Genomic DNA, 19,707 nt, shown 5'->3' with positions numbered 1-19,707 from the left:
ATCACCAAAATAAAATATGCTTACCTTGTTTTGATCCTTGAAACTGATAGAATCAGATACACAACTTCACAATCTTTGATTTGCACTACTTGATTTCAAGGTTTAAAGAGCAATAGGGAGTGTTTAGGGTTTGTTTTAGTTGATAAAATGGTAAGACAAGAACGTACATGCATTTATCTTATTATTTAGGTTTCTTCACACATAGGTAAGACTTCCGTCTAACACACGGGTATTTACCAGTTATTTGAAACCCATAATCTTTAATAACTTATTCATTCTAAGTCCAAATCACAAAAGAAAATATGTTCTGTGACCCTTATCACAAAACACACATTATCCCACACACAATAATTATAAAACACATAATTATTAAAATCGCTATACTAACCCACAAGGGTAAATGTGTCATTTCTACTAGGCCCAAAGCGAGGCTGTTACATGAGATGTAGACAATCATTCCCCTATCCGAGAATAAAGACAAGTCATTTCTTCACCCAGAGTGAAAACACTCTCAAAAATAGAGAAAGTCATCCCTATCTTTATTCAACGGATAAAGAGATTGCTTCCAAGTGGACCTCCGGCCAATAAGTAGGAAAAAAATTTTAAAAAAATAAAATAAAACTAAAAATAAAATTGAGACGCCATGAAAATGATAAAATCAAATTTTCATGAGTTTTAATTACACTAATGTTTACAAAAGTTGTGAGTACAAATTATTCTAAATAAAAAAAAAAAAAAATATTGCAAACTTTTCATCAATTTGTTTTGCACCCGGTCGAATATAATTTTTTTTATGATGGAAAATATGGCTAAGGATGAGTTGCATAGCAACAAGTCAAAACAGTGAGGGTAGCTTCGTGGAACATCCGCATTCAATTCAAGAGGCCGTATAGCGGGTTCAATGGTCAATATCTTTCACGTTCAAGTTTTGGCAATTTAGGAACCTTTGGTTAAGTCTCACAATCTTCTATGATTGAAATTTGGAAGCACTGCTCTTTCCAATCCGTACAAGCTTGTGGATGCAAGTCGTAAAATTGTTCAATCATTGTCGTGATATCTTCCAGCTAAAAACAGCCAAGCTTTCTTGAAAATCTTCAAAGTATTAGCCGAACCATTCTCAAAGTTTTTCTATGGGCGTCTACTCTCAAACTTTGTTATAGTCATCAATCGTAGATATGAGAACACATCCAAATTTTATTGTGTCATTCGGCTTAGAAGTTTTATTTGTCATTGGATGTTGGTTGTTAGATTGTTAGCCGAGCCAATGACTTCAATATTGTAATTCTGTTTTGGAACCCTTCATTTTTTTGATGAATGGTATTCCTTTTTTATATATTTATGTTTTTTCGCCGTAAATAAAAAAAGAATATAATTTTTTTTATCCGCCACTGCACTAGTTACCTACTCATATTTAAGTCTACACATTACCTCCAGTAGGCCTGTCTATGCAATACGTTCTCATAACTCACATACATGAAAGTGTCTATTGTTGTTTCGGACTAAATAATGATATTTCAAGTGAAATTAGGTCCTTCACATTAGTATCTTTGACATATTTATTTTCATTGTGTAACATCTCTCATACTACAAAGTGTAATTTGAAGAATAAAGTAGAGCAAAATAAAACAAAACAAAATATTTGGCCCTACAATTTTTTTCTAAGAAACCACAAAACAAAAGTAGACATGACAGTACTCTTCACCAAATCGACCGGGTCAACACATAGAATTTTTTAGCGGTTAGTATTTTTACCAAACCCATTTAACGTAGCGGTATGGTCAAAACAAAAAACTATTGAACAAGTAAATCTGGCAATTGAAATTTCGGGACCCTGGTGTGATAGACAGAAAGTGCTGAAAAAGTGAAGAAAAAGTGAAGGGGGTCTAGGATTATCAAATTCCGGGATGGTATTTTAAGTCAAGACAAAGAAAAAGCAAAAATGGCATTTAGGGTGCCGGATTTTCAAATTCTGGAACCGGTGTGCAAAATCCTGTCAACTTTTGCACTTTTTTGTGACGTGTTAGGGGTCCCGGAATTTCAAATGCCGGAAACATTTGTTCAACAAATTTTTTTTGACCATACTGCTACGTTAAACGGGTTTGGGATATACACTGTCCCGCCAAAAAATTCATCAACACATAACTCAACCTTTAACCAAAAAACAATGATCAATCACAGCAGGACAAACAGGTCCCAAAAACAAGTACTGATCGACCCATCTACAAGAGACAACAAGCAGAAAAAACAAAATCGAGATGGAGTCTTCTGATTTTCCAGCAATGGAACATGTTCATCCAAGACGTGAGTACGTCACATAAATACTATGACCAATAAATACGGAGTAGAAGCAAAAGAAAACACATGAATAAAAATTGCAGATTAATTTAGTAATGAGGACCAACATGCTAATTTACGCAAACACAATTACTTCTAGTAAACGAGCAATAATGTCATAATGACTTCGACGATAATTTGTCTCTAGACCAAAGTCAACTACTAAACTAGTAGTAGATACCAATATTACGCAACCAAACAAATTCATATCTATTTACTATTCAAACCTGATATCATGTATACTTACTATTCAACGCTGATCATGATATCATTAAACCACTAATGACTATAACGGTTTGTGATATAGTTATATATATTTCACCTCTTTCAAGAATGCTATGCTGCATCATCTTTCATTATGGCCACATAGTTGACAGGAGCCACTGGCCTCAAGTTGTCTTTCTTTCCATCTTTCTTCACCGACCTAGCTGCATTTGGGTTCATGGATAACCGTCTATTAAAAGATCCATTTGGGCCCCCACTTACATGTGGGCCCAGTACCTTCTTCGAGCTACTAAGGGGTCGGGCTGGGCTAGGTTTTGAACCAAACATGGCTTCTTGCTCTGTGGTCAACTGTTCATGGAATTTCTTCTGATCCTGTCCCAATTTTCAAAATCACAGTTAGTTATATTGTATTTGTATTGAGAATAAAACAATGAGTAAAATACCGAAACTGACCCTCATTCTTTTTTTCTCTTCTTCTCTGGCATGCCTCAGCGCTGCGTATTCGTCTAGCTTGGCGATTAGTGGGACCCCATCATAAGCAAAATTCAGTCCATGTTCATCTTCCCATGATCGAGTTTTAGCAACCAGTGTGTCAACAAGACCTGCATACACAGATTCACCCAACCATAAATGGCTGTTAGTAATATTAATGACATCATATTTAGTTATATACTCGATAGCTGAATCCAGCATGATATATAGTACTACCAAAATGAAGACTTGCAGAATGCAAAGTTCACACAAAACCACTGAAAAATCATTTGGATTGATTTGGGTTATGCTAGATCACTTACAGGTCAAATGGGTCAAAAATGTTGAGTTAAATAGGAAACATGTAAAAGTCACCCATAGTGCCAACTGCCAACCTCTTAAAACGGTTACCTCGAGAAATTGATTATTTGTTGAAAAGTTGAAATAGGTTGAATTAAATAGGTCAAATGGGTCAAAGAGGTTGAGTTAAATAGGAAACAAGAAAAGGTCACCCATACTGCCAACCTTTTAACACGGTTACCTCAAGAAATCGATTATTTGTTGAAAAGTTGAAATATAGTTTTGTAATTATATTTGACATAAAAGTTACGAAAATCGCCCATTTTGACCTGTCACCCATCCCACTATCTATAGGTCTTACCTGGGATTTTGTTGACCAAGATTCTAGCCTTTTCGGCTCTCTTGAGATTTAAGTGTGCACCTCTGCTTCCGCTGTACCTACTATCATCCTGTTATACACATCTCAAAACCATTATGAAATTAGAATATATAATTTTGTAAAGACGAGAACAAACATTAATACCATTACGAAAGTGGACTTTGGCCCAACTAATACCAAGACTAGAGGTGCACAAATGCCAAACCTAATAACCTGGGTGGGTCCTGAAATTATTCATTTTTTGTCAAATAAGATATTTATAGCTTATATAGCATGGACCAAAAAATACCTCAAATTCAGTTTTGACTTTTAAAAACATACAATTATACAAAGTTACGTTTACACAATGTACTTATCTTAAGGGACCGGGCGTTTGGGACAGGACAGTGCCTAAAAGGATTAACCTTTTTCAGCTAAAGCTAGGCCTATTAACAGTCTTGGTCCTAGGCCCGTTCACACTTTTCTAGCTCTAACACTCATAAACTAGTGCTTCCGGGTTCAAAACATGCAGATAGAACACTAAAAAACTTGAGGATGAATGAGTTAAGAGTGAGTTAGAGATGAACCCTGTTGTAATCCTCAAGCCAACTCTCCTCTTCACAAGCAGACATCCACTTCTCAACCTTATCCAAGATATCTTTCCTACTGATAGCTTCTTCTTTTGCTTTAATGATCTGAGCATCCATGTCAGCCAACAACTCAGAAGGCTCCAAACTACCAGAATCGATCAAAGCCAATATTTTCTCCCATGCAGTTTTTGTGTCAATCTGTATATGTGCACGTGCAAAAATCTCTTCTAGCTCCTTTTGCTTCTTAAAAGCAATTTCTTTCATTCTACTAAATTTCAACTGGTCCAGTCGTTCAACTTCCACCTTAGCCTGAGAACAAAAGGCCAACAACAAATAGTTATACTTAAAAGATGGCAGATTTGGGTTGAAACAGGCCAAGATGGGCCAGGTTGGGCTGAGCCGGAACACTTGTTAGAAGGAGATTTAATATATAATCAATGCATTAAATTGATTGCAAAAGGCAATATTGTTACAATACAAATTATAATCTAAATCTAAATCCAAGTATAAAGCAATTTAGGAAGTAGTATGCAATAAAACAGATCTTACAAGAATTTCAACATTCTTATCACATTCAAATAGTTTGAGATTAAAAATAACCTAAATTGACAAGTGATGTGTATATGGGTTGAAATTTCCACCTCCATTATAATCTTAACAAAAGAAAGTTAAACATTTTCAGTACCTTTTCAATCAGATCAAGATGAAGTGCCCCCGGGGCCGTCACTTCATCAACTGAAGCTGATATGTAACATGTAACATGATCAAACAAGCTTCTCTCTTCTTTAGATGCATCCATTAAATTCCAAAGATCCGTCAGTTGAGATGCTAATTCTCGAATCTGGAGATGGGTTGATATTTGTCATCAAGTATATATGTTACTTTTTTAAGTTACAGCCAACGTTCACATAAATATATATGACAGAAGATCAAATTTCATAGAATTTTGAATGTTTGTACCTTTTGTAACCTTTGCTTCTTAGATTCTTTCAAAGTCGTGACAGTGTTTGCCAGCCTGGCGAGTGTGTCATTGCTTATGCTTATAGCTTGTGCGCGATTAACATCATTCAAACTGGGATGGACATCAGTGATTGTACTGTAGAAATCACTTCCAAGAACGGTACATATACCATGTACAATGTTCACAAACTCAAGAACTTTGTTCAGTCTTTGGCTCTGCAAAACAAAATTTCATATTAGGCATACATCATATAACTATAAATCATAATTTCAACCCATTTTCTAGTTGCACAAATGGGTAGATATGGCCTTGTTTATTTTAACCCCGGTGAGTATCTAAAACTTAATTACATTTGAAACATCTACCAGGTCAAACAGGCTGACAGTCACCCAAAGTGTTTTCACTTTTCAGATTGCATAAAATCTCCTAAGTTACTTTATTAAGAAAATAACAGATTCATCGCATATATATTTGTAATCTTGTTAGACAGATTAACTGTTTATATAGTTCAAGATAACAAGTGGTTAATTAACTTACCTTTTCTTCCTGAAGTTCTTCTAAATGCTGACAAACGTCGCCTAATTTCTTCAAGGATAGATCAGACTCATCAACAACAACAGCCTTTCCTTCCTGCTCATTAATCCCAGCAATTTCTCCACGTATTTTTTGTATTTGTGACTGTACATTTGAAAACTCTTTAATCCTTTCTTCCTTAACACTCCACAATTGTTCTAGAGCTGGTGCAATAGAAGCAAGTTGTTCCTTGATAGTTCCTGAAGTCTTCTCAGGCTGCAAATCGAACCACAAAAAGATAAAGAATAGCCTAATTTACAAACACTGTACAACATTTTCATAATTTTCAAAGATAAAAGTAATTAAGTTCATAAAAAGGGTATGGTCCAGAATACTCACGGCGTTAACAAACGATTTATCTAGAAGTGATGCACGAAGCGTTGAGAATTCAAGCTTAGCTTCTGCTAGTGCCTGAAGATAACGTGCTTTTGCCTTTGCAGCCTGTTCCACTTTCTTTTTATACACATTCAAACATTCTTGTTCTAATTGAAGAAGCATCTTATCTCTTTCCTCATCACTCTCTCCAACTTCGTCCCAAATTTTCTTCATTGATACAAAAAAGTTCATTCAAGATTAATAAAAATGAAGGACATATGTTATCCTCAACAATAAACTTGGCAAATATAGATCTATAATTATAAAACAGTCATAAATTATAGTTCACCTGCAACTGATGCAGCAACGAACTGCAAGTTGTTTCTCCAAGAAGAGGATTTTGAACATCACCCTCTGCCATTACGTTTCCCTGCAACCTGTCATTACAAGAACTTTATCATACACCATTTATGAATGTAAATAAAATCCTCATATAACACAGTAGCATATAGATTCAAGCAACCACATAATTACAAGGCATCAATATAACCACAATGGTAATCCATAAGTACACACAGCTTGTTACTACACGATATTATATGAACTATTAAACACATATTGCAAGCATAAGCTACTTAATTCCGATCGGTATCAAATGTTGACACTCACACTCAAACACACTCCATGTTTGAAAAATATAATGTAACAAAAGTCAAAAGGTCAAAATATATTGTTCAATCTAGCATTTAAAATTACACTTATCACAATCAAACATCTATAAGGAACCATTATTATCAGAATTAAAAACTAACCTAAACAGACACATTTAGTTTTTAATTATTCCAAATAAATAATCCGCTATATTAAGCAGTGATGACATATAACACACACAAAAATGTACGTCACTGTATGCGTAATCAACACTAGATTACATCTTAACGAGTAATTTCACAAACTTAAAACGTCACTGATCTCGAAATGAGCACGGAATTCAAACTGAAACAAAATCGAACTACTGAAATACAGAATTTTATACAGATAGTAAACGAATATAGTACATTTTGTGAGAATTATGACGTAAGAAGTATATACGTACACTTAGAGTAACTTACTGTGGAGACTGAATTAGGGTTTTGGCGAAGGTTTGTGGTGAGAGTTGTTTCCAGTGTTTGAGGGAGAAAGGGGGCAGAAGGAGGAAAAAGGAGCGTCTGGTATAAGCAAGGAATATTTGTCCTAAAATGGAGCAGTATTTCCTTTTATAAATTTAAATTAATTAAATTTTACATTTAATTGCATTAAATATAAAACGTTGATAATTTGTGTATTTTAGTTATGCTTTTCTATGACCTTGAATTGAATTGAGATATTTGACTTGACTAATAATTGAAAATTGTTATTGAGCTTGACTATAATTGAAAATTGAAGAATAGCCGTAAGTTTACCATATTTAATTTAACATAATTCATTATTTATAACTTACACCTTAATTTTTACTATCAAATTTAAATAAAAAAAATTCATTATTAAAAAACAAAATATTTATATTTATATATTACAAATTCAGCTGAGTTTTATATGTTTAAATATAGCAAGCTAGACTCGCGAGTTTATCCAAGCTCGATATAAGAAGTTCGAGTTCGTTTACTAAATGGTTCCCTCCGTCACACAATAATTGTCTCATTTGACTTTTGTTGGTCTTTTGTTTACAACTTTGACTGTAATTATTTTAATTTGTATAATAAAATAGTTGATGAGATTTATATCAATGGATTCGGTTTTTAATTGTGTTTTTATTGGTATAATTTTCATCGAGTATTCGAAATAATTATAGTCAAAGTTGTAAACAAAAGACTCAAACTTATAATAAATCGGATCACAGCCTACCCGACAATCGTTTTATCTTTTGACAACCACTCCGTCAACCTTCAAACGAATAAGTTTATTCTTAGCTCGATTTTCAATCGCATAAGATGATACTCTTGTGGAAGAGCTAGCAATCCTAAAGTGAACATTTCACTAAACTATTATAAATTGAAATTGAATTGAAGAAATTTTATTGGTGGACATTCAATTCGGGATGGACGAAGTATAAATTTTTTATTTTTCTTAACAAAATAGGTTATTGGCCCCTTCTTTTTGTGTTCTATCTACAGAATTGACATTCCTTGTCTTTGAATAGCATTTGACCAATTTGTGTCATTGAAAATGGAAAGGATGAAAATCAGACCCTCTTTCTCGGCTTTTAATTGTCTAACAATTAAATTTGATTTAACTCAACTTAATTAAGTAAAATTTAAAAATATATATATAGTTTTTATTATAAAATAAAATGATTTTGCAACGATAACTAAGGCTTTGTTCCAGAGTTTGATTTTGGATGGAAAGAAATGAAGTAAAAAGAAAATTTAAACATTTGGTGTTCCTGAGTTTTGATTTGAAGAGAAATGAAAGGAAGTGAAATGATTATTAAGAGTAATTTTCTTTTTAAGACATCCTTCCACATTGGAAGGATCTCATTCCTCCCCTTTCATTTCATTTGTTTTCTTTCTCACTCAATCTCTAGAACACACCCTAAAAGTTTCCATACATGATTTTTTAAATAAATTTGTAGAATAAAAAAGTTAGGAGGATAAAATATATCATGTTTCCTTGTTATTTTTAGATTGATGAACTGTTCATATTGGCAGTATCAGTTAACGTCATATTTAACATGGAGTGCCAAATCAATTATGTAAAATGATCCAAAATTGATTTTGACATATAATTGTTGATGATTGCTAACAGATTCTGGTTCGCTCGTTGAACTCTTAAGCACTAATGGTTACAACTCATCTTCGTGTTTCGGAAGAGCGGTGTGGCAAGCTCTTAAATGGGTCTGCACGTATTTAATTTGGAAAAATCAGAACAACAAGGTGTTTCAAAACAGTGGCGGAACATAGTTATACTCAAAGGGGTATCCACCCCACCTGGATTTAGTGGGGGAAAAAATGACACTAAAAAAAAGATTTTTTTACCAAAAAATAAGTTTTTTTTTAGTGTTTACCCCCACTGACAATGAAAATTTATTAGATTTTTATACCTGCCTCATCTGTATCTGGGTTCAAGTTCCGCCACTGTTTCAAAACAAATGTTGGAACACTCTGGTGACTCTAAATGAAATTCAAATCAAATCGTTCGAGTGAATTTCGTCTAGATCAAAAGAAGTAAATTCGATTGACTCACTTGATTGTCTAATCCTAATGTATATGTTAACATGTCGTGATTTCGTGTATGTATGGACTGCCAACTTTGCAACCCACTGTAGCTAGCAATCTTTTCGTGTGTTTATATCTTGCGTGATCCATGTCACTGTAAGGACCCCAAGGCTTTGTGCATTTTCGAGTTAATAAAATTTCATTTGCTTTTCATAAAAAAACTCAGAACTGATGATGTTGTTCAATATATTGTTAACAACACTAAAATAATGGTTGGTTTCCCTCGTTCGTTCTTTTTGTATTCTCTGAGAGCGTTTTTTATTTATTTTCATTTGAAGACGACCTCATTTCTACATGAATTTTAGTTATTTTTGTCAACTAAAATAATGGGTCAACAGATTAATAGCGGCACGGATTTATCCATGAATGATCATATTTTATTATTAATAGATTATTATTGATTAATATTGATTTCAATATGAAGTAAACAACTTTATTTACCATGTATGAGTGTATGACTCATCAAAATGAGGGATTGTGAGTTTAGCACCTCCTAGCCTGGTTGGTAATCTGACGGCTCAGCCCATTTGGACACCTCTACCTTAACGTCACACCTGCATTGTCGTTTTGTGCCCCCGTTTTGGTGTGCTTTATAATTTTTAAGTTCAGATAAAACCTTTACGTCACACCTACCGAGAATGGCTATGAATTTAGTTGATCATTACTGTTAAAGACTTGTATGTACTTTAATATCTTTGGGTCATGGAATTTTCAGACATTACAATGAATCAACCTTTTAATGGTGACAGAAATTGTTCATTTTTAGTTCTCATTCTAATACCAATGTGGGCATTCAGTTACATTAAAAACTTACAAATACTGAGAATCAAACTTTCATTCAGTATATACTAAACATCCCTGGCCCTCAACCTCTTTTTACAAACTAATACAATAGAAAAACACAAACACCTGGGAACAAAAATGTGTCTTCGGATGCCGCATGATACAGACGGTGAATTGTAGGTGCTGCTTCGTTTTTATCATTTGGTAACATACTGAATATCTGCACGTTCTCTCAACCATTCAAGCACTTTAGCCCCCTCTAATACCTCTTGCACCTAACAATATTCAACAAGCCCGCAATAGCTATTAATTTATCAATAAATAAAAGAAGTATAGTGTTCCATTATTAAGGAAATAACAAAAAAAAAAAAAAAAAAAAAAAAAAAAAAAAAAAAGTCTAGGGGATGGTAAAAGACCTGTTCTTGAACACTCTCCTCATCGTACTCTTGGTTGTGTTTTTTAAACTCAGCAACAGAGTTCTCGACCTCTTTCACAAGATCATCGGTTGAAAACTGTAAAATTGAAGTTGTTAGTAAACTGTTACAAGGACACAAGTTGTGACACTTGAAATCTTAAAGAATTTGTGAACCTGCAGATTTTCGCGTTTGAAAATGTCTCCAACTGCAAGATTTTGTTTGATTATACTTTCAATGTTTTCCCTTTGGTTTTCCAAGTAATCTCTTACCGCCCTTGGGCTTGAAAGCGATGCTAATTGCTCTTCGTTTAGTTTCATGTTTGCCTGCATGTGAATTAGATTAAAAACACAAAGGATCACATATTTGACTTTTCAGGGTCAAAGAAGCACTCTTTTTAACCACATTTACAGCATAAAATTCAATATAAAAGAATCATAACGGATTTTTAAATAACCAAAAAAACCTGTCTGAAATTTGTATTTGGACTTTTTATTAATCCTCAATTAGAATATGGATTTGGACAGATAGAATAATAACAATGGTATGCAAATAGACCTGTATTTCGAGAAGTCTAGCTCCATAAAGCTGCCTGCCTTGCTCTTCAAATAACGTTTGTGGGATTCCGACTTGAATCATCTACAATTGAGTTCAAACAACTTATTACTCCGTAGTATCAAAGAAAGTATTTGACAACTTGTATACTTAGTTCTTCAGATGCTACGTTGGCTTGTTCCGTAATAGGTCATAAGGAGCAATTCAAATTCTACATGTCGGGTTAAGTTGACCACAAACGCTATCTACACTATTTAATAGACTTCATGGGTGTTCGAACAACATTAACACACTTTGGGCAACTCTCAACCTGTTTGACCCATTTGACCCAATATTTATCCGTTTAAGATAAAGCATGGATTGTTTTGATCCATTCATTATTTAATGGGTAAAATTGCCTCCTATAATTAATTATTGTAGAAATTAAACACCTTTCGAAGCTGGTCAAGAATGGCATTATCTGTTGCTTGATCTTTAGCTGTTTGCTCCAGTTCTACACATTTCTCCAACAATACCTCCTTAACCTAAGGTTCATACGCCACAAGAGAGTTTTAATTTAATATAATATATAAATAAAAAGAAAATAGTGTCAAAACATGCAACTGGGTGAAGTTCATGTATCATGTCTAACCTGTTCAATAGTGGTGCATCCACCGAGTAGCTTATCAGCAACGTTATCATTCATTTCTGGTAATTCTCTATAAAAGAGTTCTTTACAGTCCACCTACCAATAATTCACACAGAAAATAAGTTTTCCCATAAATCTTTAATCGAAATTAAAAAACAAAAAAGGAAACTTACAGTAAACTGACAAGGAAGACCACGAAGATCTTCTTGCTTCCAAGTATCTGGAAATACAAGTGGAAAAGATTTTGTTTCACCTCCTTTCATTCCGATTATTGCGTCGAGAAAACCGGGAATAACTCTATCTCCGTCATCTGTATCAAAATGGAAACCTGCAAATCCAAAAAACACGACGTTTATTAAGATAGTGGTTGAAGAAATGTTGGTTGACTTAAGCTGGTAGAAGAATACCTTTACTCTCTGCAGCTGGAACATTTTTTGCTTCTGATCCGTCTTGTTCCACTGTTGTTGCTGATATATCCAGGACGGCAACATCACCAATCTATGGAAATTGTCTTCAGCTCATTTTTATTTGAAAATTTAAAATCTTTATTGTGTGCAAACATGGCAAAATGAGTGGGTAGTGTGACGGGTCAAAACTGGTACTTGTGGAGGTGCAATTGCTCAGGACCCAAGACACCAAAAGATTATAACAAAATTATATAGTGTGCCAATGTGCCTTATATGATTGCAAATTGTAACTTTTCAATCTAATCTAACATTTTTACTATATAAAGATGTTGCAGATCTTTTGCATTATAAAATACACTTGGGACAACTTTCAACCCGCATGATTTTGAAGCTTATTTTTACTCTACCCGTTAGAGATTAAGAATGACCCAAATCACTCATTTTATGTAAGTGCGTTAGAATTGCCATCTCTGAATTTTAGGGTTCTAATTTTTTCAGTTGCAATATACATACAGAAGCTGATGCATATATAATGCAATGCCAAATACTTTCTATGAGAAGTAAGATATATTAGTTGAAAAACAGATAGAGAGGGATTCTAAAACATTAAGTACCTGTAGTCCTCTATTTGTGACAATTCGCATCGTACTTAAAGACTTATAACGGCGTGTAAATTCTCGTTCAGCTGCCGTTTGAGCATCTATTTCACTGTCAAGCTCAACTACTATCTTCAAATTCTTGTAACCGTCTTCAGGAACCCATTTCACTTCCGGTGCTACATCCACAACAATATCATATCTATCCCACATGACAAGTTGAATTATTATCAAAATTAACAAAACGCCTGTAATTATCTAACCGAAAAAAATAGAACAGTTGACATACTTTAGGATATTCAAAGAAGAGTATGTTTCTTCCATGTCAGGAAATGTTGTTGTAATGCGGATTGAGTCCTTTAGAGCCCGTCCATCTACCTGCAAATTTAATGACTTTTTTATTATTTCAGATTTTAATAAGTTAAGATTAAAAAAAAAAAAAAAAACAACGCATACAGATGACATGGCGTGCGGAAGCGTTCTTTTTAGAATGGATTCAACAACTGATTTTCTGAAACCATCCTTCCCTATATAGCTTATCAAAATACTTTCCGGAACTTTCTTCCCAGGACGAAATCCAGGAACCTGAAGAAACATTGCGTATTCCACCATTAGTATCGATGATGAGCATTATGATATCTTTCACTACTACAAAACTCAACAAAATAACACAAACGTATGTACCTTTGCCTTCTTCATAAACTGATTAATGACCCTTTTGTAACTATCATCACATACTATGGACGGAACTTCAATGCTCAGTCGAATCTGCAGACTTCAAATTTTAAAATCCAGAAATGTAGACTATATAACGCAAACACATATAACTCTCAATTGGGAAGTTTAAACTTATGCTAAAACTTAAAAATTAAGAACAATCCAAATGAATTTACATGCACAACGTATACAAATTATCATCACATATTCCCCACCAGCATTAGTCTATTCACATTGCTTGTTATATACCCACAAACTCAATAGTATTATGAATTTATGATGTCATTGGGGACTTTCATCAAACAGTTTCAATGCATATAAAATAATTACTTTTAAAAATTGATAAAGGGCAGTTACACAGTTAAAAACTAACTCTGCAATTAGGTTCTTGGGTTTCTACAACAACGAGATCAGCAGGCAAAGGTTCTTTGGCTGTATCGGTAACGGCAGGTGGGGCCGAAGCTCTGGCACAAATTGATAACCTTTTAGAGAAATTGGTGAATTGGGTACAAGAACGAGAAAATTTAAGGGAATTGAATTGTTGGGTGGGTTTGAAGGAGCTTGAGAAAGAAATTGTAGAGATTTTAGGGGAAGTTATACAAAATTTTGGATAGAACGATGTTGAACTGCAGAGCTCCATTGGTACTCAAATGGTTGCTTCAAGCTCTGCTTGAAGAATGAAGATAAAAGATATGGATAGGAAGTAGAAATATGATTGTGTTATAATTCAGTAATTATAACTATCTTGGTTTATCAACTCAGTACTATCTTTTCACTAGTGTTATAATTTAGTAGGCTTATAACTATCTTTAGTGGTTTATAAACTTATACTAAGCTTATTATATTGTAAGAATGAAAGAAAGAAAGATGCAAAAGAAAGAGGAGTGATATATTGAGAAAATGTGTGCCACAATTACATTCAATTGATGCATATTTATAGTAGATATTTGTGGTGGTAGTCATTATCTATTGACTTTTGTGGTATGAGATAATGTCATCCACCAATCTTGACTCTATGTATTACAACACTCCCCCTTGGATGACAATTTTATTAAGAGATCAACTAGTACTGCCTCATTAAAAACCTTGCTAAAGAAAACCCATTGGAAAAAAACTTTAGCTAAGGGAAAAAAAGTGCAGCATAGAGTTGACTCCCCCTCAAGTAGACATTGTTGATCTTTTACATCTTTTGAACATGCCTCATGCCAATATTGTGAACATGCGTTCTGAAAATAGCAGTTGGAAGTGCTTTGGTGAAAAGATCGGCAGAGTTTTTGCTGGATTGAACATATCTCATTTCAATCTGGTTGTCCTTAATGAGATTTTGAGTGTATGAGAAGAATCTAGGAGGTATGTGTTTTGTTCGGTCACTTTTGATATACCCTTCTTTCATCTGTGCTATGCAAGCTGCATTATCTTCATAGATAGTTGTTGGACTTTTATCGCGTTCTAGTCCACAAGAATCAGTAATGAGTTGTGTCATTGATCTCAACCAAAAACATTCTCGGGTAGCTTCATGTAATGCAATCACTTCGGCATGATTTGATGATGTTGCAACAAGTGTTTGTTTTTGAGAACGCCATGATATTGCAGTACCTCCATTTAGGAATACATATCCATTTTGAGATTTAGCTTTATGTGGATCAGATAAATAACCTGCATCTGCATAACCAACTAAATCTTGTTTTGATTTGTTAGAATAAAATAATCCTAAATCAGTAGTTCCACGAAGGTATCGAAATATGTGTTTGATCCCATTCCAGTGTCTTTTGGTAGGAGCTTAACTGAACCTTGCCAACAAATTAACTGCAAAAGAAATGTCAGGTCTTGTACAATTTGTAAGATACATAAGAGCTCCAATTGCACTAAGATATGGTACTTCTGGTCCCAGGATATCTTCATGATCTTCACAGGGACGAAATGGATCAGTGTCAACATTAAGTGATCTAACAACCATAGGAGTACTTAATGGTTTTGCCTTGTCCATATTGAAACGTTTTAAAATCTTTTTCGTATAAGTTGTTTGATGTACAAGTAAACCATTAGGCATATGCTCAATCTGCAAACCAAGGCAATACTTGGTTTTTTCGAGATCTTTCATTTCAAATTCTTTCTTTAGAAGTTGAATGGCTTCATGGATCTCTTTATTTGTACCTATGATGTTAAGATCATCGACATAAACGGCTATGATCACATATCCGGATGTTGTTTTCTTAATGAATACACATGGGCAAATAAGATGATTGGTATACCCTTTGCTTATCAAGTAATCACTTAATCGTTTATACCATATGCGACTCGATTGTTTCAACCCATATAAAGACCTTTGTAACTTGATTTAGTACATTTCTTTGGGTATTGCATTGGTTGTTTTCGATACCTTAAATCCTTCAGGTATCTTCATATATATATCAGTATCAAGTGATCCATATAGATAAGCAGTCACAACATCCATGAGATGCATTTCTAAATTTTTAGAAACTGCCAGACTGATTAAGTATCTAAAAGTAATTGCATCCATAACAGGAGAATAAGTTTCCTCATAATCAATTCCTGGTCTTTGGGAAAAACCTTGAGCTACAAGTCTAGCTTTATACCTTGTAACTTCATTTTTCTCATTTCTTTTTCGCACAAAAACCCATCTATATCCCACAGGTTTCACATCTTTAGGTGTGAGAATGATAGATCCGAAAACTTTTCTTTTATTGAGCGATTCAAATTCAGCTCGTATTGCTCCTTTCCAATGATCTCAATCATGTCTATTTTGACATTCCATGACAGATTTGGGTTCTGGATCATCATCATCATTCATGATGTCATATGCAACATTATATGAAAATATCTCATCAAGATTTTTCATTTCATTTCGGTTCCATAATATTTTTGAATGTGCATAATTTATTGAAAATTCTGTATTGACATCATCAATCTCCTCTGCAGAAGGAGTATTGATTTGTGGTTCTTCTTGAACACTTTCTTTTACCTCATTATCAGCTGATTTTCTTTTTCGAGGATTTTTATCTTTGGAACCAATTGGTCTTCTACGTTTCTGGCGTGGCAAAGACTCAAGAGCGACATTATTGCCAGCTTTTGGAATTTCAATTCGAGCTGAAGTATTTGCTGCTGGTATATATGATTTAGTCACTCTTTTTGTATCTATAAATGCATCAGGCAATTTATTCGCAAGTTCTTGCATATGCATTATTTTTTGAACTTCGATCTCGCATTCTTTTGTACGAGGATCAAGATACATTAATTGAGGTTCACACCATGAAACATCATTTTCTTTATTTTTTATTTCTCCCCTAATCTAGGGAACAATGTTTCATTAAAGTGACAATCAGCAAAACGTGCTGTAAAAACATCACCCGTCATGGGTTCAATATATCTTATGATTGAAGATGTTTCATATCCAACGTATATTCTCATCCTTCTTTGAGGACCCATTTTAGTGCGTTGTGGTGGTGCGATAGGAACATAAACTGCACAACCAAATGTTCTAAGGTGGGAAATATTTGGCTGATGGCCAAAAGCAAGTTGCAAGGGAGAATATGTATGACTTGCACTTGGTCTAATGCGAATTAATGATGCAGCATGTAAAATTGCATGACCCCATACAGATACTGGGAGTTTTGTTCTCATTATCAATGGTCTAGCTATTAACTACAATCGTTTGATTAGTGATTCGGCTAAACCATTTTGTGTATGCACATGGGCAACAGGATGTTCAACAACAATTCCAGTAGACATGCAAAAATCATTAAATGCTTGAGATGTAAACTCACCAGCATTATCCAATCTCACCCTTTTAATAGTATAATCAGGGAAATGTGCTCTCAATTTAATAATTTGAGCAAGAAATTTTGCAAATGCAACATTTAGACTTGATAATAGACAAACATGAGACCATTTACTAGATGCATCTATTAGGACCATGAAATATCTAAATGGTCCACATGGTGGATGAATTGGTCCACAGATATCGCCTTGAATCCTTTCAAGAAACATTGGTGATTCTTTTTCAACCTTAAGAGGTGATGGTCCTATTATCAATTTTCCAAGTGAGCATGATGTACATGGAATAAGTGCATCATGAGGGATCTTTTGATCCGTCAATGGATGTTCATGTGTATTTTGAATTATTCTTTTCATCATTGTTGATCCTGTGTGGCCTAATCTTTCATGCCACAAATTGATCATTACAGGATCACAAGCCTTTTCATTAACTACCATGTGTGCTTCTGGTACATTTATATATGTATAATGTAAACCAGAACTAAGTCTTGGTAGTTTTTCAATCACATGCTTCTTGTCATTGATACTTAAATATTTATCATTTTCTGTAGTCACTGACTGATAATCATATCCGTTTTGGTATATGTCAGAGAAGCTTACCAAATTTCTCTTTGACATGGGAAAAAATAAGGCATTTTTTATCAGAAAATTTGTACCATTTGGTAATATGAATTTTGCCTTTCCCATTCCTTTTATTAAATCCGCAGGACCCGATATAGTATGTACCGTTCCTTCTGTTGCTTTAAAATCAGTGAAATATTTTTTAGATTTGAGTATAGTGTGTGTGGTACCACTGTCTGCAATACAAAGATCCCCACCATTTGACTGATTTTGTACTCCAGTAATGTACATCATAAACTTCAAAATATGAGAAACAAATAATGAGTACATAATTCATCAATATATTACATTCAAAAATATGTTATAAACGAAAATACATAATAAGGAAACATATAGTAAAGTAGATATGGTATAGATCGTAAATCTACATCCATTTATTTTATATGGACATATAATAGGAAATTTATTCATTAAAGTAGTCACTTGTTGGCTCAGTGATTTTTGTATCAAGGTCATCCACAAGGTTTGCCTCTTTTCCTTTTCCTTTTAGGGATGCCTGATATTGATTAAACAGAATATTGATTTGTTCTACAGTTTTTAGACCAATGTCCAATTTTACCACATCGATAACAAGAATCTTCAATATTCTTTGAAGAGATTCCTTCAACATTATGATTTGTGGGATTGTATGGTGGTTGAAATTTATAATTCTGTGGATTATTATTTCTTTGTCCACGACCACGACCACCGTAACCATTACGACCACGACCACCACCACGACCATTACCATAAGGGTGATTTCGAACATAATTATGATTTTATTATTGTTATGGTAATTTCCATGATGATGGTTTTGGCCAATATGACCACGACCTCGCCCACGTCCTCGTCCAGGTGCATTTCTTTTTTTTTATTATTATTGTTAATAGCATTAGCTTCAGGGAATGCTAGCACCCGTAGGACGAGATTCTTGATTCTTCATCAATAATTCTTTATTCACTTCTGCAACTAAGAGATAAGTTTGAAGTTTGAAAAAAGTTTTGTAATTCTGCAATCTTAAATTTTCTTGTATAGTAATGTTTGCAGAATGCATTGTGGAGAAAGTTTTTTCCATCATATCAGCATCACTTATTTCTTGACCACAGAATTGAAGCTTTGAACGGATCTTGAACATGGCTGAGCTGTATTCACTTACCTTTTTAAAGTCATGGAACCTTAGATTTCTCCATTCTTCCCTCGCAGCTGAGAGTAATATTTTCTTTTGATTATCGAATCTACTCTTGATACTTTCCCATAAAACATGTGGATCTTTGATAGTGAGATACATATGTTTTAAGGTGATATCAATATGTTTGCGAATAAAAGCAACTGATTTTAATTTATCTTGATCAGAACAAGTATTGTTTTCTTTTAAAGTTTCTAGAATACCCAATGATCCAAGATTTATTTCTACATCCATGACCCATGATGTGTAGTTTGTTCCCGATACGTCTAGGGCATCAAACTCAAGCTTTGATAAGTTTGACATTTTCTATTTTCAGAAAGATGAACAACATAAATTATAATCATAATCAATTTCTAACAACATGAAATTAGAATCATTTTAAATTCATAAGTAGCAAACAACAGAATAATGGTATGATTACAAATAATAAAACCACAAGGGCAGGATAGAATATAGGTTTACCCGGTGGTATATTATCAACAATGATGATAGTTAATATGACCAATACAATAGTAAAAATCATCATTGTGTGAATCATCTTTACAAAAACTTTTGAGAGTGGTAATCTGAGAAAATGAAGATTGATTTGTGAAAATGTGAAAACATAGATGTTTATTTTATATTTGAAAAATATAGTCGTTGTAAC

The 19,707-nt window shown here is 33.8% G+C and overlaps 2 protein-coding genes across 2 annotated transcripts; both read right to left on the bottom strand.

The window, feature by feature from the left end:
* Positions 1–2,400: 2,400 nt before the first annotated feature.
* Positions 2,401–6,693, bottom strand: LOC139888105 (65-kDa microtubule-associated protein 1-like). The gene is made up of 10 exons (XM_071871139.1): positions 6,662–6,693; positions 6,477–6,564; positions 6,152–6,355; positions 5,777–6,028; positions 5,239–5,454; positions 4,964–5,119; positions 4,276–4,587; positions 3,692–3,779; positions 3,013–3,161; positions 2,401–2,931 (listed from the first exon to the last, which is right to left on the bottom strand). Exons 1-10 carry the CDS (start codon positions 6,691–6,693, stop codon positions 2,671–2,673), a joined length of 1,758 nt encoding a protein of 585 aa, XP_071727240.1. The 3' UTR covers positions 2,401–2,670.
* A 3,476-nt stretch (positions 6,694–10,169) lies between these two features.
* LOC139891191 (trigger factor-like protein TIG, Chloroplastic) lies at positions 10,170–14,179 on the bottom strand. The gene is made up of 13 exons (XM_071874143.1): positions 13,854–14,179; positions 13,448–13,531; positions 13,220–13,348; positions 13,053–13,141; positions 12,782–12,965; positions 12,168–12,258; positions 11,934–12,088; positions 11,764–11,856; positions 11,564–11,656; positions 11,136–11,216; positions 10,754–10,903; positions 10,581–10,676; positions 10,170–10,439 (listed from the first exon to the last, which is right to left on the bottom strand). Exons 1-13 carry the CDS (start codon positions 14,118–14,120, stop codon positions 10,362–10,364), a joined length of 1,590 nt encoding a protein of 529 aa, XP_071730244.1. The 5' UTR covers positions 14,121–14,179; the 3' UTR covers positions 10,170–10,361.
* Positions 14,180–19,707: the final 5,528 nt, after the last annotated feature.

The sequence above is a fragment of the Rutidosis leptorrhynchoides genome, chromosome 2 (genome assembly GCF_046630445.1).
Source record: "Rutidosis leptorrhynchoides isolate AG116_Rl617_1_P2 chromosome 2, CSIRO_AGI_Rlap_v1, whole genome shotgun sequence".
In the NCBI taxonomy this organism is placed as follows: Eukaryota; Viridiplantae; Streptophyta; class Magnoliopsida; order Asterales; family Asteraceae; genus Rutidosis; species Rutidosis leptorrhynchoides.
The sequence above is the reverse complement of the archived record's forward strand: the minus strand, read 5'-3'. Positions and strand labels throughout refer to the sequence as shown.